Source organism: Macaca mulatta, chromosome 1 (assembly GCF_049350105.2).
Source record: "Macaca mulatta isolate MMU2019108-1 chromosome 1, T2T-MMU8v2.0, whole genome shotgun sequence".
Taxonomy (NCBI): Eukaryota; Metazoa; Chordata; class Mammalia; order Primates; family Cercopithecidae; genus Macaca; species Macaca mulatta.
In genome coordinates this window covers 131,011,868-131,036,110 of record NC_133406.1, presented here as the reverse complement: position 1 = coordinate 131,036,110, position 24,243 = coordinate 131,011,868, and the positions used below count along the sequence as shown (strand labels likewise).

At 48.1% G+C, this 24,243-nt stretch overlaps 1 protein-coding gene across 6 annotated transcripts in view; it reads left to right on the top strand.

Moving 5' to 3' along the window:
- Window positions 1-18,624, top strand: part of LOC697670 (endosome/lysosome-associated apoptosis and autophagy regulator 1) — an 87,575-nt gene extending 68,951 nt beyond the window's left edge. For 4 of the 6 annotated variants that reach the window (XM_028830731.2, XM_028830725.2, XM_077952122.1 and 1 more), the window contains 15 exons: window positions 486-574; window positions 3,634-3,811; window positions 4,524-4,652; window positions 5,050-5,140; window positions 6,788-6,893; window positions 7,147-7,284; window positions 8,036-8,299; window positions 9,839-10,012; window positions 12,770-12,950; window positions 13,272-13,368; window positions 13,908-14,009; window positions 15,200-15,326; window positions 15,405-15,583; window positions 16,101-16,266; window positions 18,338-18,624. In XM_028830731.2, the coding sequence (XP_028686564.2) occupies window positions 486-574; window positions 3,634-3,811; window positions 4,524-4,652; window positions 5,050-5,140; window positions 6,788-6,893; window positions 7,147-7,284; window positions 8,036-8,299; window positions 9,839-10,012; window positions 12,770-12,950; window positions 13,272-13,368; window positions 13,908-14,009; window positions 15,200-15,326; window positions 15,405-15,583; window positions 16,101-16,266; window positions 18,338-18,406 (2,090 nt within the window). In that variant the 3' untranslated portion in view covers window positions 18,407-18,624. Of the gene's footprint in view, window positions 1-485; window positions 575-3,633; window positions 3,812-4,523; window positions 4,653-5,049; window positions 5,141-6,787; window positions 6,894-7,146; window positions 7,285-8,035; window positions 8,300-9,838; window positions 10,013-12,769; window positions 12,951-13,271; window positions 13,369-13,907; window positions 14,010-15,199; window positions 15,327-15,404; window positions 15,584-16,100; window positions 16,267-18,306 lie in introns of all 6 variants that reach the window. The other 2 variants (XM_077952129.1, XM_015147617.3) reach the window with 1 other exon arrangement.
- Window positions 18,625-24,243: the final 5,619 nt, after the last annotated feature.

Below are 24,243 nucleotides of genomic sequence, written 5' to 3'. Positions count from 1 at the left end.
ACTTGGAATGAGTATGAAAGCAAAGTCATGTTTTACTTCAACACTTCAGGAGTAGAAAAACCACACCCACAGTCGACACTAAGGCACCTGGAAGATGGTGAACTTTCTGAACCTCCCCAGGTTTCAGGGAACTTGGGTTGGCAGTGGTTAACCTGCAAGAGGCTGTCTCCATCTACCCTCCTTGCTGGTCCTTTGACCAGGCCACTTCTCCATCCCCTGCCCCATGGGGTGGGAGAGGGGGAGTGGCAAACAGTGGTTTCTCATCAGCACCTGGAAGAGGTGCAAAGGGAAGCCTAAGCGGGGTTGGGGAACTGGAAATGACACTATTGAGGCAAGGGGAAGGGTGAGTGTGCAGGATTTTCTACTTCCGGCAATATCTGTATGGCAGTGCACCCAGGGGCTTGGGAGTTACAGGGCCATGAAGAGGCCAGGAGCTCAACTTTCTTATGTAACTCCAAATATTTCTTCTTGCTTTGGCAATTTAGAGAAAGGATCCTCTTCCTGTAACGTGCGCCCAGCTTGCACAGACAAAGATTATTTCTACACACACACGGCCTGTGATGCCAACGGAGAGGTGGGTAGCACAGTCTTGGAGCCCCTTAGCCCCAGATGGACTGTCTCCCACTCCCTGAGCTTTGCCACCATTTGTAGCTTCAGTGGTCAATGACATTGGCGCCAGTTAAAACCCCACAGGCCTCCAAGGTGACCCTAGGGCTAGGTGGGGTGGGGGGCAAAACGAGACCTCTTCATTCATTTTCCGGTCAGAAACTGTTTTTGCGGCATCTGTTTCACAGTTTATGCACGTATGTTCTGTTTCAAAAACCCACTTCATTCTCTCTTGCTTGGTTTCTTCTATTTGCCGAGCCACTCCGGGCAGAACCTGCCTGTCCGTGCACAATGTCCTCCGGGGCTCTTCAGGCTCGCCCGCTCGGCACTGCTTTTGTGGGCTGGCACGGGGAATGGATTCCTGCCTATGGTCTGACTTGTTCCATTTCTGCTGCTTCTCTTTCCTCCAGGATTTCTGCTTCAGAAAAGAACTTTCCCTCCTCCTAGTCTACACTGTCACTGAGTCACAAGCACTTTTTGAGGCTGACTGATGTGTCAGGCCTGGCACTATAGGCCGGGGAGTCAGAAATGACTGAAACAAGCTCCTGCACCCCAGGGAGCTCACCGTCCTGCATGGGAGGCTGGAGAGAGGAGAAAAACGGGCCCAGTCAGGGCAACCAGAGGGATGTGCAGAGAACTGGGGGAGCCCAGAGGAGGAGCGACCAGGACGTGGGGTGGGGGCGGCAGAGAAAGTCTCTCAGAGGTGGCCATTTGTTCATCAGTCAACAAATATTTATCCAGGAGCAACTCTGTGCCAGGCACAGCGCAAGGTGCTAGGTGCTAGGTATGCATCACTTAACAAAACTGAGGGAGCATCTAGCCTTTACAGAGCTTAAGTCTTGTTGGGGAGGGAGTGAAGAGGGCGATAATAGACAACATATGGCTGTATAATATAGCAAATGGTAGTAAGTGGTAGGAAGGAAAAAAATAAACCAGGATTAGAAGAGAGAGAATGATGAAGGGTGGTGCCGCTATTTTAGAAGGGTAGGGATGTCCTCTCTGAGGAGCTGACATTTGAGCAGAGACCTGAAGGAGATGAGGGAGAAGCCTGGAGCTTTCCAGGCAGCGGACACAGCAGGAGAGGAGGCGGTGGCTGGGCCTAGTGGGTGGAGGAACAGTGTAAGTGAGGGGGGAAGGGCTTGAGGGTGCACGGAGAAGGATCTGGCTGAGCTGTCTCTAAGCCAGAGATTCTCAAGGGGATAGAACTAGGAGTTGGGAATTCTGTACTCAGCACTAAGCATGATGCTTGGCTCTTAGGATGCATAAACATTTGCTGACTGGGCGGCTGGCTGAATTCTCCCTTTCCTAACTAAGCATGGGTTAAAGTCTGGTCATTAACAATGAATATTTTGCATAGTCATCTCTTACCACCACCACCTCCCCCACATATTTGGGGCATCATCCCCTTCCCCGGCAGCCAAGAAAGAATGGCTGTGTCTTGTCAGTTGCACCTTAGACTCAGTTCTGTGGTGTCTGGAATTCTGTATGACCTTGTAAACATTATTTTCATTTTCTTGGTCTCAGCTGACTCACTAATACAAGGCGGACAATTAATCCTGCTGCTCTTCTCCCTCCTGTTCATAACATGTGACTGAATGTGGCTGTCTTTCCTCCCTTCTGCCCCATTCTCTTCCCTCCCTGGGCTCACACCAAGACCCTCTGGGTCAGTAGTGTGTTTGCTGCCTGCAAGCCCGGGTGTCTACCTTGGTCTGACCCCTGCCAGGGCCTTTAGATGCTGGCTCAGACCAAAGCCTGCATTCCCGCCTTGCAGCACAGCCAAGGCCCAGTTCAGAGGAGGAGCACTGAAGCACGTGCTTTCGGGAGTGCGCATGAATATGCATTCCCCAGCCATTCCTTGCAGACTTCTGCTTTGTGCCTCATTCCCGCACTGGCTCTGCTCAGTCTGGTGCTTCAGTTTGTCTTCTGAACAGTCTTCTAAAATCAAGGGACACACCTTGAGCTGGCTCCTGTGATTATGTTTCTGACCTTGGCTGTGCCTCAGTTGTTTCTCAGGGACCAGGATGGCCCATCCATTGGGGCCACTGAATGTGCTGCTCCAAGAGCTGGCCTGAGTCAGTTTGCCAGCTCCTGGGACCCTCCTCTCCCTGAGAATCACAGGAATCAGGTGAGGTTCAAACCTGGGGCTCTGGCTGCTGCAGCCCTTTGCAGGCAGCAGGCTGAGCTGAGCAGGGGAAGGAGGAGCCCAGGGCTCCCCATCATTAAGGCACTCTGTGTCCCTCCTTCAGGACTTGTTTCTTATCTTGAAAAATATGGACAGAGGCCTTATTCATCCTTCTTTTTCACATGGATGGTATCTGCACAGATCATGTTCACCAACCCCTCAGTGCAACCCATAAGGGCACTTTTTTGGGTGTGACTGGATCTAAGGGCCATGTGGGAAGAATGGAGCTGCCCACCTTCACCCCTGCCTCAGCCGGAGTCTCCTGTGGGTCATCGCCACTTCTGCACCCAGTGCAGGGGTCACGTTCCATTCACCTCTGAGACACCAGATCTGGCACATAGATGCATTAGGCTTTCTGTAAACGTTTACCCAATAAATAAAACAGCAAAGAATGCACCCCTCAAAAAATAAGTTGGGACATCTCTGCCACCCCCTCAGTCCCCAGGGGGCATCTGAGCCACCTCCACCCTGTGCCTTTCTGTGTTCTGGGATTTTCACCAGCTGCGCTTCCTGTGACCTTGGTAGCAATAAGATTCTACAGTGGAATCGGAGCTTTCTCTAAGACAACTGGTCCCATATTCTGTGTCATAAAGTCTTCATTAGAGCTATTCCTTGTCACCCAAGCAACATTCATTTGGCAGACAGTGACTGAGCACAACCAGGAATCAGGTACTGCGCTAGGTGCTTGGGATACATCTGTGACCAACACAAAGTTCCCCACCCCGGGGGAGCTCTCATGTGGCCCAGAATCTGGATCTCTGCCCCCAACCCCCATCCTCAAGGCAGAGTCCCAGAGACATCCTAAATCTCACACAGGCTGAGTTGTGCTTAATTCATTTCTGCAGACACAGCTCATGTACAAATGGGCCAAGCCGAAAATCTGTAGCGAGGACCTTGAGGGGGCGGTGAAGCTGCCTGCCTCTGGTGTGAAGACCAGCTGCCCACCCTGCAACCCAGGCTTCTTCAAAACCAGCAACAGCACCTGCCAGCCCTGCCCATACGGTTCCTACTCCAATGGCTCAGGTAACCGCCTCACCACCCCACTCCCTGCAGCACTCCCATCCCCACATCGACTGTGCGGGTGGGCTGCGTGGGCACTCAGAGTGGCCAGTTGAATGCAGACCCCGCCCTTCCAAGGGAGGCAGTAAGGACCAGGCCACCTCTAAGGACTAAATTCAGAAGAGAGGTCAGGGCTGGCCTCGTCTGCAGGTCAGAGTCAGACTTGAGGCCGCCTTCCTTCCTCCTCACTCCAACTGCAAATGTGACTCAGGCCTGAAAGTGCCCAATCCTCAAAGCAGAGCTTCCAGCATATGGCAGAGATGCTGACTAGAAGGCTTAAGGGGCTGGGATGACCAGCTCGACACAACCAAAACCTATAAGCCATGCTGCCTTGGGGTGATTGTGTACCTGTTAATATGAATGCATTTAATGATAATATGACAATAATATGAATTACATGTATCAGACTAGAGTTAGTTAAGTTTTGAAATGAAAATTGGGGTGGGCAAATAGGATGGTTGGCATATTGGAATGAAGGCTTAGTGTTTACATCTTGAGTTAGTTAAATACATTGTCAGAATGTTTTTGAGTCCACTTGGTACAACTTCCTGCAGCGGTACTTAGCAGCCAGGCTTGTGGGCTGCCCACGACTGTTGCCACTTGTCTGTGTGGCAGCAGCTCCAGTCAGAGTGACTGCAGCCTTCCCACTGAATGCATGGATCTTGTGGTTCCCCAGATTGTACCCACTGCCCTGCGGGGACTGAACCTGCTGTGGGATTTGAATACAAATGGTGGAACACGCTGCCCACAAACATGGAAACGACCGTTCTCAGTGGGATCAACTTCGAGTACAAGGGCATGACAGGTAATTGCCTCTCCCTGTGCCATGAGCTGTCAGCTCCCTGCACACCCTCAGTTCTTCCAACTTCACATTTCTTCATAATAGTGATGTCTGAGAAAAATAAGCTAACTATGTCATGCATTCCCTTGAAAGTTCCATTCCTCATGGACATATGTTCTGCCAAGACGGCTTTAGAGGAAGGAACAGAGCTAGAAACATGAGCGTGCACTTCAAAGGTCTTGCTCTGAGAGCTTCAGGGTCTTTGACCAAAGTGGCAGGATAAGTAACATGGTTCATGTTCAGTGGTGGTTCTGGGCGCCTCAAAAGATGGTGTCAAACCTTCCTTCCAGAGTGTCGTCTGGGTGCACATTTGCCTTGCACCCAAGAGCACAAGGCATTAACTCTTCCCTTTCCTTTTCAGGCTGGGAGGTGGCTGGTGATCACATTTACACAGCGGCTGGGGCCTCAGACAATGACTTCATGATTCTCACTCTGGTTGTGCCAGGATTTAGGTGAGGAATCCAAAGCACAGGGGAGTCCAGGCCAGCGTGGCCATATCCGATTCCCACGTATTTTGGAATCTGTAGAGGAGAGGCCTTCTGGGGTTGTGTTTCATTTCATTTCAAATGTCAGTTGAGAACAGAGGGCACAGTCATATTTGACCAATGTAACCAAATGCTAATACGTTTTTCAAGTTGCTGTCCGTGTTGATTTACCAACTGCTCTCTCATCCCGTATAGCTTCTCCTTCCATTAGCCACATGCTATTCCAATTTTTTTACCACACAGCATCACTTAAGATTAGAAAAAAATAAAATAAAATAAAAAATAATACGGTCAGAAATGTCCATTGCCAGTTCATCTTTATTTGGGGCAAGAAGATTGGGAAGGACTGTTCTTATTATATTTGTCCCCATATCCCAGGAAGACGTAGGGCAACAGGAAAATTTGTTTCCCACTAAACAAACACACAAACACACCTCCTGGCAGTGTGGTGTGGTGGAAGGAACACTGGACTGGAAGACAGGGCACTTGTGCTTTGCCGCTTACTGGCTGTGCGACCTTGGGAAAAGTCACTTCACCTGTTCAGGCTTCGGGACCCTCATCCATAAAACCAGTGTGTGATTTAGGACTCACTGAGGTTGAGATGGTTTTTCTAGCCCACTGGTTAACACAACTGCGTAGACATAAGCTGAGAACTGGAGGTCTTCAGAATTCAGGAAATGGCTAAAGCCAAAAGGAAAGCCGTGAATGAATTTCCAAGGCCAAAGTGAACTCTTCTGCCCATATGTGCTTTAAGATAAGGGGCAGCCACTGAATGTGCTTCCCCAGTGCCAATCTGATGCCTCCTTCGAGGTCCCTGCTTCCCATCCCTGGGATGGTGCTCAGTTTGCCTTCCCTTAACATACATTACTCAGAGCTGGCCAGATAAAGCCTGTGTTTGCAAGGCGAGCAAACTTTTTAGGCTTTTTGGAATAACACTCAAAAAGTACTTTCCAATTTGCAAATCTCATCATCACAGTAAAGTGCTGCCTCATCCCCACTACCACCCCAGTCTGCCTGGGCATGGCTCTGTCTTTCCAAAGGAGGACCAAACTGAGGACTTTGCTGGATCACAAATTCCGCTCCTTTAACCCCGGCAAATCTCCCCAGTGCTGGAGAGAGAGCTGCTGAGCAAATGTCGACAGTTTACAGTCTTAGGATAGAAGTGCTTCTCAAACTTAAATGTGCGCACGAATCGCCTGGGAATCTATTAACATGCAGATTCCGATTCACTGGCCTGGGAGGAGCCTGAGGTTCTGCAGTTCTAATAAACTCGAGGAGATGGCCGAGCTGCTGGTCTGTAGACCATATTCTGCTAGTGAGGTGATACAGCATTTTGTAAAGGACCACCACATCTGTCATGCATTCAGGTCTCCCTGCAATGATGGCAGGTAGGTGAGAAAGATATTTCATCACCTCCATTTCACAGATGAGGAAACTGTGGTTTGGCTAGGTCAAGGTCACATAGCTAGGAGGGCACAATTGGATTTAGTCCACACACTTTCCATCATACTCAGAACCTAACCCTATCCCCCGACAGACCCTCTGCTGTTGTCTGGGCTCTTCAGTAAGCACTGCCTGGCCTCTAGAACTGACTTTTAATTTCTGCCCTTATAGACCTCCGCAGTCGGTGATGGCAGACACAGAGAATAAAGAGGTGGCCAGAATCACATTTGTCTTTGAGACCCTCTGTTCTGTGAACTGTGAGCTCTACTTCATGGTGGTACGTTTTTCCTTTCTTTGCCCGCTAGAGGGCCTCCAGGGGAGGGTTACCCCGTCTGCCCCATTGGTGTGTCCACGTGACTGACACCCCCCTTGTAGTGATTCCACAGAGGAAAGGCCCAGACTGACCGGCAGGGACTTCACAGTTTAACAAGGGTCTCACCAACTGTGATGGCACCTGGGATGGCAGCCACATGGGCACCCACTTCCCCTCTGGCCATCGCACCCTCTTCACTTGTCTGTCCTGGGTTCAGGGTGTGAATTCTAGGACCAACACTCCCGTGGAGACGTGGAAAGGTTCCAAAGGCAAACAGTCCTATACCTACATCATTGAGGAGAACACGACCACGAGCTTCACCTGGGCCTTCCAGAGGACCACTTTTCATGAGGCAGTAAGTTCCTCCCCTTCCTCAGACCCTCAGCTCCCAGGGGAGACCCTCTGAACGCAGGAGGATTCCTAGCATTAGCTTAAGTGTGAGTCTGAAGTTCAGAATCCAAGGGTGAGAAGGATCTTAGGGAGTCAAGCAGGAAACTGCCTAACCCAGGCCTCTGAGCACCACCTCATCTGTCCAGATGACTTCCTGGAAAGATGACACTAAGAAATAAGCTGGCCCTCCTTGTAGTCCCTGCCCTGATACATGTGGAACCACACTTGTTGTTGTTTTTAATAATAACAACTCTGGTTTTATTTTCTTAACTCAAAGGAATACAGGCTCATTGCAGAAGACTCAGAAAATAGAAATAAACAAAAATAAGAAATAAAATCAGCCATAATCCTACTACCCAGAGATAAACCAGTTAACATCTGGACCATCTCCTATACACTGTTTGTTTCTGTACAAATACATTTTTGCCTCTTTTACAAGGAGAAAACTTGCTTTTTTCATAAAACAGTATATATTATGTATTTTCCCCATGGTACTTAATATTTTTATATGTCCTATAAATGGTTCAGTCTCATTTTAAAATGACACCAAATACATATAAAGAGCTACTGGTAAGTGAGTAAAGAGTCGGATGCTTCTAAGATTCTTCTTGAGTATCACAGGATGGAAGATTAACTACCTTGCTCTTTCTAGAGGCCTCAATTGTTGCTGCTGTCTCAGGCCTCTCCCCTCTCCCCTCTTGTTTCCTTGTCTCCAGAGCAGGAAGTACACCAATGACGTTGCCAAGATCTACTCCATCAATGTCACCAATGTTATGAATGGTGTGGCCTCCTACTGCCGTCCCTGTGCTCTAGAAGCCTCTGATGTGGGCTCCTCCTGCACCTCTTGTCCTGCTGGTTACTATATTGAGCGAGATTCAGGAACCTGCCACTCCTGCCCCCCTAACACCATTCTGAAAGCCCACCAGCCTTATGGCGTCCAGGCCTGTGTGCCCTGCGGTCCAGGGACCAAGAACAACAAGGTACCTGCAGTCTGGTATTTATCCTAAACCTGACCCTCTGCTTGGATGAGCTCAGAAGATGCTGGCTCTTGAGTGGGGTTCCTTAGAGGCTGATCCCCAAGTGCTCCCCCAGCATACTCCTAGGTTGGAGTCCTGGAGGACACCCATCCAGGCTGTGACTGTAGAGGGTGAGCAGGGCCTTGATTTCCAGGGTCCAGGACTCAGTCACTGACAAGTCTCCTCTTTAGTGGCAGGTAAGACAGGTTGGTGACCGTCTGGCCCAGGGGGTTATTTGGCAGGTGTGCAGAGACCCAGAGGGAAGGAACAGTGGGGTGGGGCCTGTGGCTTATATTCAGCATCGTTCAATCCAGCCTGTTATTATGGAAATCTACCCCTTCTTTGGAAAGATAGAAACCCAACCATTGCTGGGACATATGATAACTGGCATTGCTGTCTTCTATCCCAGTGGCTTCTCAGCTTTACAAGTATAAGGATTCCTTTCCTAAGTGGGAAGAGGCTGCCTGCAGTGGCTCACACCTGTCATCCCAACACTTTGGGAGCCTGAGGTGGGAAGATCACTTGAGCCCCGGGGTTCAAGGTTGTCATGAGCCATGATTGTGCCACTGCCCTCCAGCCTGGGTGACAGAGCAAGATCCTGTCTCTAATTTACAAAATAAATTTTAAAAAGCACCTTAAAAGCTAATAAATAAATAAAGTGGGGAGCAGTGTTGTTGCCCCCATGTACTTTCTGCATCTGAGAAGTACTTATGACTAAAAGCTCTTAGATATTAATCGATGCTTTTAAATGAATTTGTATTTTACTGATCACAACTACACACACATACACCTGTAAGGCACTATCAATATGTACTCTGCAAACGTGGCCTAGTTCATCTGCGCAATGAAGTGCAGCGATTCTACAGACCCCTGGCAACCTCTTTCCGGTACCCTGGACTTTTGCTACAACCTTCCTTCCCTGGAGCTCCCTCTGCTGCTGTGCGAGGGAATGACAATTGTGTGCGGCTGCCGCTGAATGGTGACCCTAAAACAGAGCAATGAACGGGTTTATGGGAAGAAAAGCCCCTTTTTGAGTTCAGTTTCCTACAGAGAACCTGAGAAACAGGAAGCAGAGTTCAGTGAGTTTTACCCTGTGAGGGGGTGAGGAGGGAGCAAGAAAAATTTCTCTTCTTCCATCTCAGATACCCTTTTCTGGTTAGTACCTCATTGTCTTCTGCTGGAAAGTAAAAAGGATCCTCTTGTGTCTTGAGAGGCTTCTATAATCTAGGCACAGGAATAAGGCTATAGAATTTGACCAAACTCCCTTCTGAACAATAACAGGGTTGGGTTTGTCCATCACATATGTGCTAATAACTGAATGGCAAATGTACATAAATCCCCTAGTGCCTGTTTCACTTCTTTTGCTAGTCACCCCTAATCCTTTCTTCCTCCTCTTGACCCCATTTGGGCGGGACCAGACTGGGGAGAAAACTGCTATTCTCGGCTGCGGCCCCTCAAGGCCCTGCCTGACCAGTGGGCCTGACCCGTCCCTCTCCCCGTCAGATCCGCTCTCTGTGCTACAACGATTGCATCTTCTCACGCAACACTCCGACCAGGACTTTCAACTACAACTTCTCCGCTTTGGCAAACACTGTCACTCTTGCTGGAGGGCCAAGCTTCACTTCCAAAGGGCTGAAATACTTCCATCACTTTACCCTCAGTCTCTGTGGAAACCAGGTAAGGTATACCAGTTGACAGGGTGAGAATTGAATGGGGGAGGCCCGTGGATCAGAGGCCAGAGACAGACACAGGAGAAAATCAGAAATCCTTCAGGCAGCAGGGGGTTGAGGAGCTTCAAAGGTTTTTAAATATTATTCTCCCTGAGGACTTTTTTCCCTCAAGTTAAATAATCAGGATTATAAACACTTAAGAAAATATAGATGTTTAAAATAATGTGTTCTTGCTGGGTGCTGAGTGCGGTGGTTTACGCCTATAATCCCAGCACTTTGGGAGGCCGAAGCAGGTGGATCACCTGAGGTGGGGAGTTCGAGACTGGCCTGACCAATATGGAGAAACCCCGTCTCTACTAAAAATACAAAAAAATTAGCTGGGCGTGGTGGCGCATGCCTGTAATCCCAGCTACTCGGGAGGCTGAGGCAGGAGAATCGCTTGAACCAGGGAGGTGGAGGTTTGCAGTGAGCTGAGATCGCGCCATTGCACTCCAGCCTGGGCAAAAAGAGTGAAACTTCGTCTCAAAAAATAAATAAATAAAATAAAATAAAATAAGGTGTTCTTTTACTTTTACCTGATCTTTATTTCCACAGAATTAGTCTATTTAAAAATATGCAGGAGGAAGGCCGGGCGTGGTGGCTCACGCCTGTAATCCCAGCATTTGGGAGGCCGAGGTGGGCGGATCACGAGGTCAGGAGATCGAGACCATCCTGGCTCACACGGTGAAACCCCGTCTCTACTAAAAATACAAAAAATTATCTGGGCATGGTGGCGGGCACCTGTAGTCCAGCTGCTCGGGAGGCTGAGGCAGGACAATGGCATAAACCTGGGAGGCGGAGCGTGCAGTGAGTCAAGATCGTGCCAGTGCACTCCAGCCCGGGCGACAGAGTGAGACTCCGTCTCAAAAAACAAAACAAAAACAAAACTAAACAAAACAAACAAACAAAAACCCAGAAATACACAGGAGGAAAGGTTTTTTTCCCTTCCTTGAAAAAGCGGTCTTCAGCAATCACTGCATTTGTCGCTTGTTTTCTAGAGGCTGGATAAAATCAGCTGTTTTCTAGTTCATCCACATGTCTCTTTGCTGACAGCATGAAAGAAAGTAACATGAAATGCTTTATAAGGAAAGATTGTCACCATCAGCCATTTCATGCTGCTGCAAATATTTCAGATCCAAAATTCAAAGGCAGAAATGCAAAGGTTAATCCCACCGCTGCACTTGACTAGATTGCAAATAAGCCACAATTACCAGTTGGAAAGTTCATTTCAAATGTTACAAAATAGGCTGGGCATGGTGGCTCACGCCTGTAATCCCAGCCATTTGGAAGCCAAGGCAGGCAGATCACCTGAGGTTAGGAGTTCGAGACCAGCCTGGCCAACATGGTGAAACCCTGTTTCTACTAAAAATAGAAAAATTAGCCGGGCATGGTGGCACACGTGTGTAGTCCCAGCTACTCGGGAGGCTGAGGCAGGAGAATTACTTGAACCCAGGGGGCAGTGGTTGCAGTGAGCTGAGATCGTGCCACTGCACTCCAGCCTGGACAACACAGCAAGACTCCATCTAAAAAAAGTTACAATATAAAGTGCATCTTGAGCATCTCTTCTTTGGTTCTTTTGGTGGTAAGGCCTTTACATCATAGAGCTCTGACCCATCTTCTGCAGCATGCGAAGAACTTGATGGGTGTTTATATAGAGAACATGTCAAGAAAGAAACTAATCTATGAAAGATTAGAGATAGGTGTCTCTATCTTGTTTTCAGAAGTCTTCGAAGAAGTTAAAATGAAGCCTCAGAAATAACAGGTCATGATCACTTAGGAAATAAGACTGAATAAAGCAGGCTCCATGTAGCAAAAGTGTCATTCAGTGAATTATGGAGAGCAACGAAGGTGGTGATTTGGGGAAATGGTGTATTTTTTTCTCTACTCCTTTCCTGTTTAGAAATGCTTATGGTGTACTGCCACACTACAGATCCTTAGTTCAAAGACAGAAGAACTCTTTATTTTATTGTATTGTAAAGGTTTCCTTCAGTTTTCAAGCTCATCTACTTCTTACAATCTAGAGAAAAAAAAAAGGCTGAGACACCAGATTTAGCACTTTTTTTTCTTTTCTTTTTTTTTGAGGCGGAGTCTCACTCTGTCGCCAGGCTAGAGTGCAGTGGCACAATCTCCGCTCACTGCAACCTCCGCCACCCTGGTCCAAGCGATTCTCCTGTCTCAGCCTCCCAAGTAGCTGGGACTACAGGCATGCGCCACCACGTCCAGCTAATTTTTGTGTTTTTAGTAGAGACAGGGTTTCACCATGTTGGCCAGGATGGTCTCAATCTCTTGACCTCATGATCCACCTGCCTCAGCCTCCCAAAGTGCTGGGATTACAAGTGTGAGCCACTGCACCTGGCCAGCACCATTTATAATAAAATGTATAACATTGAAAATGTTGGCTGGGCACAGTGGCTCACCCCTGTAATCCCAACACTCTGGGAGATTGAGGCAGGAGGATTGCTTGAGCCCAGGAAGTCAAGGCTTTAGTGAACTATGATTTCACCATTGCCTGGGCAATAGATCAAGACCCTGCCTCAAAAGAAAAGAAAACAAAACAAAACAATCAAATCTATCTCGTCATTAGACCTGGGATGAATCATTCCCCTGCAACATACCATTGGAACGCTGAAAATTTAGATGTAAAAAAGCCTTCCCTATTCCCTTCTGGGAATTCCTCTGTGACCACTCCCTTTTTCCCACTTCTTCCTCCCCACTCCCCCACCAGGGTCGGAAAATGTCTGTGTGCACCGACAATGTCACTGACCTCCGGATTCCTGAGGGTGAGTCAGGGTTCTCCAAATCTATCACAGCCTACGTCTGCCAGGCAGTCATCATCCCCCCAGAGGTGACAGGCTACAAGGCCGGGGTTTCCTCACAGCCTGTCAGCCTTGCTGACCGACTTATTGGTGAGTAACTCTGCTGCCTCAGCCTTTTGAGAGAGAGAGAGAGTGCGTGTGTGTGTGTATGTGTAAGAGAGTGTGAGGTTACCAGGCTGGGAGGTAAAAGGCCCCACATGAGGGGCCCAACCTCTTGACCTGTGTTTTCTATTCCACTCTGTGTGCAAAGTGCTCCCGGGGACTCTGACAAACCCTTGTTTCACCCTTTCATAAGTCAATCAGGGATGTGATGAGATGAAGTGAGGTTGGATGTTGAAGGTATTGGAAGAATTGAAGTGGTTGCCAGCTAATGCTACTAGCGAGAACTAATTAGGAGCTCTAATTTGGCAGGGGTGACAACAGATATGACTCTGGATGGAATCACCTCCCCCGCTGAACTTTTCCACCCGGAGTCCTTGGGAATACCGGACGTGATCTTCTTTTATAGGTGAAGATGAGAGGCTAGGCTACTGCAAGTGAAACCTAGGACTCCTCCATAATTTCTGCTGCATCCCTCCCTCTCTAGTCACCTACTGCTTATCAAGCCAGAACATGTCTGAGGTCTAGCAGATCTGCCCAGTCATGATAGCTAAAGGCTGGGAGTTTAGCTATCTAATCTGGGAGTTTAGCTATCTGGATCAGGAACTCCTGATCCCAGCTTCTTGGATATTATTGGAGCAGATCTGCCCTAGAGGCAAGGAGAAATATTGGATGATCTGCAGTGGACTTCCCTTCCAGCCTAAGCAGGCTCCAGTGGATGCTAGCCATGACTTTCCTAAACCAGGGCATTTCCCCCTTGACTACATATTGTTGATCCCCACCCTTTCCACGTATAAACCAAGGCCTGTGCACTCCCTGTGTGCCAGGCTAAAGCCCAAGTCCCGACTTCCCCAGCAAGGGAATTGCTCCATGCGGATTTCACTTGGTGGCTGTCCAGGAACACAGCTGAGTGACTCATTCCCCCATGGGGGCTGGCTTTCTCTGCAGGTCCAATGATGTGACCCAGTCCTGCAGTTCTGGGAGATCAACCACCATCCGTGTCAGGTGCAGTCCACAGAAAACTGTCCCTGGAAGTTTGTCGCTGCCAGGGTAAGCCCTGCAAAGGGGTGTGACGAAGGCCAAAATCTCCCTTCCTTGAAGTCATTCCATCCTGAGATCCAGAGATTAGTGAAAAGGAGAAAAAAGAAAAGAGTTTGAGATCCATTAATGGGCTCTTAGGGGCAGAGTCATGGCCCCAGACCCTCAATCTTCATATGGCAAGAATGGGGTAGAAGGAAGAGTGAAAGCTGCTCTCATATTCCTGGTCCATTATGGTGGCAGCTGCGTAGCATAGTAACCAACAGCTCGGCTGAGAGCCAGATTGAATCATCTCCTCCACTAACTAGCTATGCTATCATGGCTATATTTCTTACCTTCTTTAGGCCTCTCATTTCCTTATCTGTAAAAATGGGCATAATGCTAAATTCCCTCAGCGGGTTGTTTTGAGGATGAAATGAGACAAGGAGACTTTAGGACGTTTCATGATCTCTGGCTATTATGAGGATTAATAAAGGTTTAGGGATCCTAGGAATCTCTCTGCAATGAAAATACCCAGTTCTGAGTTTAATAGCTGAGTGAACTAAATCAAAAATTTCCAAATGACTATGACCACAGGACACCCCCTCCCCTCCCCTCCCCGCATAACAGCAACTAACATCTTGATAGGCACTGGCGTCTCGAGGAAGACATTTTGGATATGCTGCGCCTAAACAACTGACTGGGGAGATGGGGAGCAAAGCAGGGCATCTTGACCCAGTAGTGGTGTCTGAGTGTCAAATCCCTGTTCTTGCCGTTGTAAACATCACAATAAAGTACATAACGGGTATCCATGACCGGAAGCTCATTCCTGAACCCCACCTCAACTCCAATCCCATCACTAGGAAGCTGCATCAAAGTGGCTATTGCAAATGTCACAAGTCTGTGGGGAGGACGGGAACCTCAAAGAGGTTGGTGGGACAGCCGCGCTAGAGCTCAGACACCTTACAATAGCTCTCATACGATGTCAGCAAAAACATAAACGGGCAGAGGGTGGAGAGCCCATTGGAGGCCAGGAAGGCCTCTTATCAGTGAAATCAGAGATCAAAACCTGTGTTAAGGACTAGTTGGAAGGATCCTGGTAGGGCTAACGGTTTGGGCAGGGAGAGGGTGAATCAGGCAAGCTATGAGACAACAGGCCCCCAACCAGATCTTCCCCACCAGTCCAGCCAGTGAGAGCTCAGGCCTCTTTTCTGCTTTGCTAGAACGTGCTCGGATGGGACCTGTGATGGCTGCAACTTCCACTTCCTGTGGGAGAGTGCGGCTGCTTGCCCGCTCTGCTCAGTGGCTGACTACCACGCTATCGTCAGCAGCTGTGTGGCTGGGATCCAGGTGGGTTTCCCTCTGATCGGGCACTCCCACGAGAGAAGGGAATGAGAGATCTGAGTTCCTTGTTTTTCTCCCCAACAGAAGACTACTTACGTGTGGCGAGAACCCAAGATATGCTCTGGTGGCATTTCTCTGCCTGAGCAGAGAGTCACCATCTGCAAAACCATAGATTTCTGGCTGAAAGTGGGCATCTCTGCAGGCACCTGTACTGCCATCCTGCTCACCGTCTTGACTTGCTACTTTTGGAAAAAGAATCAAAAGTACATGATGCGGTATTGGAGTTTGGGGATGGACAGGGTTGGATTATTGATCAGGGAGAATATCTGAAAGTGTAAATTAATGAGGTTTTTCTCTGGAATTGGCTACAGACTCTGTGACTCTGGCCAGAGACTTGTTGAACCACTTATCCAGTGCATGGTGTGGTTATCCTGACTCCTGAACAGGATGGTACCACGTAGCAATCTATAAATGGATGTTAAATTCTCAAAAGCAAAGAATATCCTTAATTTGTTATTCTTAACAATACAGAGAATGACATTAAGATTTTGATATTTCTATTAAACTTTGAGATCACAGAAACAGGCTGAAGGAACAAAGATCACTGAACTGGGAACCACGATTCCTTCTAGTCCCGCAGCCCTGACACCGTTTTACCATGCTTCAGTCTCCTTACCCTTGGCACGGGAATAGGACCTGTTTGTAGGCCAACTTCTCTACCTCTTTCCCCCTTATTCCCACATTTTGGGATCTTGTCTTTCCCATCCTCCTGTTTTATAGACTAGAGTACAAGTACTCCAAGCTGGTGATGAATGCTACCCTCAAGGACTGTGACCTGCCAGCAGCTGACAGCTGTGCCATCATGGAGGGCGAGGATGTGGAAGACGACCTCATCTTTACCAGCAAGAAGTCACTCTTTGGGAAGATCAAATCATTTACCTCCAAGGTAGGGGGCCTGGCCAGTGCACTGAGGTCAGCCTGGAGGGCTGGAGGAGACACTGCTCCTCAGACACTGAATGGTCCTGTACCGTTCAGGGATGGGCGCCCTGCTCCCCACGCCCCATACAATTCCATTTCCCCACTCTGAAAATCCTGCCTTCTGCCTTCTGTATTTCTACACCAATACTCTTTCCCCCCGGGGCCCAAGGCTGCTCTTGATCAGGCTCCTTCTCTCTCAACATCTCAACATGTACTCCAGTTAGCGAGCTGCTTGGGCCCTTTCACTTCCAGAAGGAGTACTGAACCATCCATGTTGTAAGAATCATCCCCCACCGCTTTTTTTATTTTCACTGAAAGGGGGAAAAGATGATCTCTGGGATCAACTTCTGATAGAAGTCAGGCTCTCCTTTGACCAGTGGGAGGCGCTGTCCTCCAGGTGTCTGGGTCCAGTCCTTTGAGAGCTGAATCATAGTTCAGTCTCAGCTGTTCCCCACTGAGCAATTCTGAGCTGGGAGGGCTGGGTGAGTTTGTGTGGGTGGGTGAGTATGAAGCTCATAAATGCAATACAGACAATACTGTCACTGGGCGTGGGGCCAGCTGAGAGCATTCAAGCACCTCCTCCAGGACTATAGCCCTCTGCAGCCCCACTCTGCCAGTGCCCATATCTGACTACTGCTCTGAACCAGTTCATCCCAATAGGAGTGGGTGGGGAGGGTAGAAAGAGGAAGGAGTGTATTGGGAGGTGGTGAAGAGAAGGACTGTGCTTGGGTGTTCAGACTGCTGAGTCTTGTTTCCTTTGTGCTGACCTGCTAGGGAGACTCCCTTGGCCTCCTTAGACTGCGATTTTTTTTTTAAACCAATGGGAGAACAGTTCACCCTGAGACTCTTGAGTCTATCTGGGACTGCTAGAATTCAGCAAAGGTGCAAAGCAGGGGAGTTTTAAGATTTTTGGCCCTGTAATCCCAGCACTTTGGGAGGCCCAGGCTGGAGGATCTCTTGAGGCTGGGAGTTCAAGATCAGCCTAGGCAACATTGCAAGACCCCATCGCTACAAAAAATAAAAAACAATTAGCTGGGTGTGGTGGAGCATGCCTGTAGTCTCAGTTACTTGGGAGGCTGAGGGGGGAGGATCACTTGAGCCCAGGAGTTGGAGGCTGCAGTGAGCTATGATTGTGCCACTGCACTCCAGCCTGGGCAACAGAGCGAGACTCTGTCTCTAAAAAACATGTATTTATTTATGTATGTATTTATTTATTTATTTATTGAGACGGAGTCTTGCTCTGTTTCCCAGGCTGGAGTGCAGTTGCGTGATCTCAGCTCACTGCAACCTCCACCTCCCGGGTTCAAGCATTTCTCCTGCCTTAGCCTCCCTAGATGCTAGGACTACAGGTGCATTCCACCACACCTGGCTTATTTTTTTTTGTATTTTTAGTAGAGAGAGATTTCCACATGTCAGCCAGGCTGGTCTTGAATTCCTGACCTCAGGTGATCTGCCTGCTTCGGCCTCCCAAAGTGCTGGAATTACAGGCGTGAGCCACTGTGTCTGGCCAAAAACATTTTTTTGAAAGAAAATAATATTTTCTTTGTTTTTTTTGAGATGGAGTTTCGCTCTTGTCGCCCAGGCTGGAGTGCAGTGGTATGATCTTGGCTTACTGCAACCTCTGCTCCTGGGTTCAAGTGATTCTCCTGCCTCAGCCTCCTGAGTAGCTGGGATTACAGGCGCCTGCCAGCATGCCTGGCTAATTTTTGTATTTTCAGTAGAGATGGGGCCTCACCATGTTGGCCAGGCTGGTCTCGAACTCCTAACCTCAGGTGATCCGCCTGCCTTGGCCTCCCAAGTGCTGGGATTACAGGCATGAGCCACCACACCCGGCCTAAAAGAAAAAGATGTTTATTGTTCTCCAACTGACACTGAAGGGAGCAAGCAGAATAGAGGGTATCTAATTTCTGTATTTCCACAAAGCCACTGAAACAGTAATTTCATAAGGGTTCCTTCTGTCACCTATTTTCCATTTCTCTCCTTTGTCCCCAAACTTGCCCCTGTGCAGCAGCCAGCTCCTGTCACCATCTCTCTTTCAGAGGACTCCTGATGGATTTGACTCAGTGCCGCTGAAGACATCCTCAGGAGGCCCAGACATGGACCTGTGAGAGGCACTGGCTGCCTCACCTGCCTCCTCACCTTGCATAGCACCTTTGCAAGCCTGCGGCGATTTGGGTGCCAGCATCCTGCAACACCCACTGCTGGAAATCTCTTCATTGTGGCCTTATCAGATGTTTGAATTTCAGATGTTTTTTTTATAGAGTACCCAAACCCTCCTTTCTGCTTGCCTCAAACCTGCCAAATATACCCACACTTTGTTTGTAAATTATGCCCTTGCTTGTATCTTGTTTCCCAAAATGGCCCATCCGCCAGAGCCATAGCTTTGTCTGCTCATAATTCTTACAGCTCTGGAATGAAGATATTTCTCTCTTCTTAAGTATAGAAACTATTTCCTCTGTCCTCTAACTTAAGTGCAGAAACAGCTGGGAGCTTTCCTCGCATGCCCTCAGCTCATGATCTCTTTAGGAGAGAGGCTGGGTGAGAAGGGTGTCGGGGTTCCCTGGTGGACAATCTTCATAGCAGCCTGGATCCATTTCCCATGGATAACCAGCTCAAAGGGAGTGAAATGGGTAGTCTGAGGGCAAGGTGAATAAGGCCTGGGTAAGAAAAGGCTTGAAAAGCACAAAGAGAGGCAACAAGGAATGGTTTTGTTTTTGAGACAGGGTCTCACTCTGTCACCTAGGCTGCAACAGTGGCGTAATCACTGTTCACTGCAGCCTCAATCTCTTGGGCTCAAGCTATCCTCCCACCTCAACCTCCCAAGTAGCTAGGACTACAAGTGTGCACCACCGGGCTCACTAATTTTTGTATTTTTTTTGTAGAGACCAGGTTTCACCATGTTGCTCAGGCTGGTCTCCAACTCCTGGGCTCAAGTGATCTGTCCGCATCAGCCTCTCAAAGTACTGGGATTACAGGCATAAGCCACTGCACTCAGCCTTTTTTTTTTTTTTTTTGAGACTGAGTCTGGCTCTGTCGCCCAGGCTGGAGTGCAGTGGCCGGATCTCAGCTCACTGCAAGCTCCGCCTCCCGGGTTTACGCCATTCTCCTGCCTCAGCCTCCGGAGTAGCTGGGACCACAGGCGCCCGCCACCTCGCCCGGCTAGTTTTTTGTATTTTTTAGTAGAGACGGGGTTTCACCATGTTAGCCAGGATGGTCTCGATCTCCTGACCTTGTGATCCGCCCGTCTCAGCCTCCCAAAGTGCTGGGATTACAGGCTTGAGCCACCGCGCCCGGCTTGCACTCAGCCTTTTATTTGTTTTTTAAACCAGGTAACACATTCCCTTCTCTTAAGTAAATGATAGATATTCTCACTGAAGCCAAAGGAAAAAGTTCATGAAGAAAATGCCCAAAGCCCTGTGGATACATCTCCCTATTTTTTTTAAACCTCCCACTATCACTCTATGACACTGAAAAGAACCAGGTAAGCCCCAGACCCAGATGTTCCAGCCTTATCCTCAATTGGGTTTACCCACAGAGATGGCAAACCCCTGTCAGTGAGGAAAATTTCCCATCCTTGAGTGCCCCCATCCTAGAAGTTTGGGCCATATTATGGAACAGGGGTCTCTTATTTGAAAAGAGCACAGGGAGGCCAAGATTTTAATGGGGCACTTCAGGGGATCCAGCCCACAATGGCATGGGCCTGCGGTGGCCGTGATATCTGCTTCTAAGCTTACCATCTGCTCAGGCACAGAATCGATGTCTAGACTGGCCACAAAAGAAACTGAATCCCAGGCCCATACTCCAGCAGCAGAATCAAACCAGTCTTCAAGGAAGGAAGGCTAGGAGAGTTTAACAAGATGTTCACCGGGCCCAGCATGGTGGCTCATACCTGTAATCCCAAGGCAGGATGGTCGCTTGAGCTCAGGAGTTCAAGACCAGCCTGGGCAACATAGTGAGACCCTACCTCTAAAAAATTTAAAAATAAACAAGGTGTTCCCCAAGCTGGGATACTTCTCACTTTTAAGCCCCTATCTTTCTCTCTGTCTTTTTTTTTCATTCTCAATTGCTTTGTGGGATAAAAAACTAAAGAGACTTCTGGTCCAATTTCTGGCAACATCCCTTCTGAAAGGTGAGTAGAGTGGGTGTCTTCTATGCCTGTTTTCCCCAATTTTACACCAACTATTATCAATGAACTTTTAAGTACCTAGAACGGGTAAAACCAGAGCAAGACTTTAAATTACCTTCTTCTTGGGGCCCAGCGCAGTGGCTCACGCCTGTAATCCCAGCATTTTGGGAGGCCGAGGAGGGCGGATCATGAGGTCAGGAGATTGAGACCATCCTGACTAACATGGTGAAACCTCGTCTCTACTAAAAATACATAAATATTAGCTGGGCGTGGTGGCGGGCACCTGTAGTCCCAGCTACTCGGGAGGCTGAGGCAGGAGAATGGCGTGAACCCGGGAGGTGGAGCTTGCCATGAGCCAAGATTGAACCCCTGCACTCCAACCTGGGTGACAGAGCGAGATTCTGTCTCAAAAAATAAATGAATAAAATAAAATAAAATAAAATTACCTTCTTTCTTCTACTGGCAATTCTGCCTGCATCACTATCAGGCTAGGGTGACCTTCCCTTGGTCAAGCCCCAGTTGCCCATGATTTGTGCCTGTGTCCTTTCTCCAGTAACCATTTGGTGACAGATGGTAGATACAGAAAGGGGATGGCATTTGCAAGTGACTGGTCTGCCACAAAATGCTCATCTGATCAGCCACTGCTGCCCTGGTGATGGCTTTGTAAGAGTCAATGAGAACTAGAGCCATGCTGTGGTCCCTGGCCATCAACAGTGTTGATGATGGCAGGGAGTCCCTCTGGTTTAATAAATCCAGTTTTTCTTTGGGTAGCCACATTCTCCCTCCTTCTGTAGGAGTCAAGCTCTCAGAACCTGTGTCCATGTTGGAACTTCCCCCAGTGTGGATGCAGATATGCAACTCCTGAGTTCCGGCCTAAAATCTTCTGTAGCCTCAGCAATACCCAGGCACCTGCCATCTCACTGAATAGCTTTCTTTTGTGACAAAGGCCACAGACAGCCCTTAGACTATTCTGGAAATAGTAGGAAAAAGTACATATGTTTTTGACTTCTTTATTCTGACTCCACTGATTTTAGCCATAATACTTTAAGGAGCTACTTTTTACTACCCTTACCGTGCTGACTTCTGCAGGTCTGCCCTGTGACCTGTCAGGAACTCCTGAGTTACGCTACCGGGGTCACCTGTTGCTCCCCTAGCAAGTTAGATGTGTCATATATTTTTAACAGCTTTGTTGAGATATAATTCACATATTATACAATTCACCTTCAAAACATACCATTCAGTGGCTTGTGGCCTACTCTCAGAGTTGTGCACCCATTTGAGAGCGAACACATGTTCAATTTTCTTTTCTTTTTTTTTTTTTTTTTGGAGACAGAGTCTTGCTTTGTCGCCCAGGCTGGCATGCAGTGCCATGATCTTGGCTCATTGCAGCCTCCCGGTCCTGGGTTCAAGCGATCCTTCTGCTTCAGCCTCCCCAGTAGCTGGGATTACAAGCATGCGCCACCACGCCTAGCTAATTTTTGTGTTTTTAGTGGAGATAGGGTTTCACCATGTTGGCCAGGCTGGTCTCAAACTCCTGGGCTCGAGTGATCTACCCACCTCAGCCTCCCAAAGTGCTGGGATTACAGGTGTGAGCCACCGTGCCCAGCCTACATGTTCAATTTTCTATGAACAAAGTCTTTAGTCTTTGACCCAGGGCTGTAGTGGTCTGTCCAAGCTGTTGTTGGTAGAGGGAGTGTGATAAAATGTTTAAATCTCATTTGGTTACCTTGAGTCCTGGAACACACAGTAACTCTCATCCTGTAGTCATCACCTGTACTTGGCTGGGAATACAAATGAAGATTGTGGTGTATTCAAGCAGCAGGGTTTTTGTTTTTGTTTTTAATGCCAACAAAACTTCTTTTTGTCTGACTACATTAAAGATAAGACTGACTATATTTATACAACAGAAACTTTGTAATAGATTTTTTCAGCTTTGTGAAATAGAATTTTTGTCTCATCAGGACTGATCGGATTTCCTTTTTACTTTGTATTCCAAGCATTAATAGTTTGTTAGAAGATGGGTATTGCATGTCACTTTTTTTGTTTTTGTAAAATAAAAACATACCTTACAAGTTGTTTTTCTTGAACATGGGTTGGGTGGCTGGAGGAGTGAGTGGGAAATGTAAATGTCCTGGAAGCTTAAACTAAAGAGGAGAAGGATTCCACATTCGCAGAGAGGCAGAGAAAAGAGCACAGACTTTGGAACAAGATGGACATAGGCTAGAAACCTCCCACTGCTTATTGAGGAATCAGTCAATAACCAAAGCCTCAGTTTCCACAATAATAAAATGCATCTAATGATACCCAACACCCCAAGATTGAATGAGCTCAAAAGAGGTAACTCATAAACCATCTCACTCTGTTGCCCAGGCTGGAGTGCAGTGGCGTGAACTTGGCTCACTGCAAGCTCCGCCTCCCAGGTTCATGCCATTCTCCTGCCTCAGCCTCCCAAGTAGCTGGGACTACAGATACCCGCCATCAAGCCCAACTAATTTTTTTTTGTATTTTTTAGTAGAGACAGGGTTTCACCGTGTTAGCCAGGATGGTCTTGATCTCCTGACCTCGTGATCCGCCTGTCTCAGCCTCCCAGAGTGTTTACAGGTGTGAGCCACTGCATCCGGCCTGCTTAGGTTTCTTTCGGGGAGCATGAGGCCAGCCACATAACAATAAATCCACAAGTAGAAGCAAAATTAGCTTCTTTGGGTGTGAGGTAGATTATTACAGACTAGATGTGGAGAAAATCCTAGACGATATCAAGGGACTACCATTTCCCGGGGTCGCTAGATTTTTGCAATCTCTGCTCACTGCAGCTTCAGCCTCCTGGGCTCGAGTGATCCTCCCACCTCAGCCTCCTGAGTAGCTACAGGCATGCGTCACCACACCCGGCTAATTTTTGTACTTTTTGGAGAGACAGAGTTTCACCATGTTGCTGGTCTCAAACTCCTGGGTTCTAGAGATCTGCCCACCTTGGCCTCCAAAGTGCTGGGATGGCAGGTGTGAGCCAGCGTGCCTGGAGGGATTTTTCTGCTTCAGAACTTCATTCCAGTTGAGGGCACTTGATCCCCAAAAATAATTCTCTCAGCTATTAATAGATGAGTTGGGAACGTCACACTTTTCAGACTGAATGCACTAAGTGCCAGATGTTCTTCGTCAGGGTCCTTAGGTAATTTCTAGCCTTCAAACAGGCCTCTCCCTGCGAGTGCTTCCCACGCCAGTATCAACCCCCTGCTCTGTAGCCAGAGCTCTTTTTCTTTTTTTCATGAAAACTTTTCTGGTAAAAGGCAGAAAACCTGCTAACCAAATTCTAAAAGAGGGTGTGGCAGCTCACGCCTGTAATCCCAGCACTTTGGGAGGGCCAGGCTGGAGGATCGCCTGAGGCCAGGAGGTTGAGATCATAGTGAGCTGTGATTGTGGATTGCACCATTGCCCTCCAGCCCGGGTGACATAGGCAGACTCTGTCTGTTAAGAAAAAAAAAAAAAATTCTAAAAGAGCTGGAACACTCAGAGCTGTTTTTCTAATACATCTGATGGCACTCAAATGTGTCATCTCTGATGGCTCCTTATTGCTGCCAGGCAGGAGCAATTGGCAGCAGCCCCCACCTACACTCCAAGGCGGGTTGTTTATGACCCACATCTACTTTGACTGGGTGGTACCTGGGTTGTACTGGTGGTTAAATATTTTGAACATCACCCCTGCTTATAACATAAAAGTCCAAACTCTAAGAAGGAAAGTAGAAAAGAAAATGCATTCATTTGGCATCTCTGTGTCAAGCCTGGACTTCATGCTTTCATGGCATTGCCTTTTTTCATTTTCAGAAC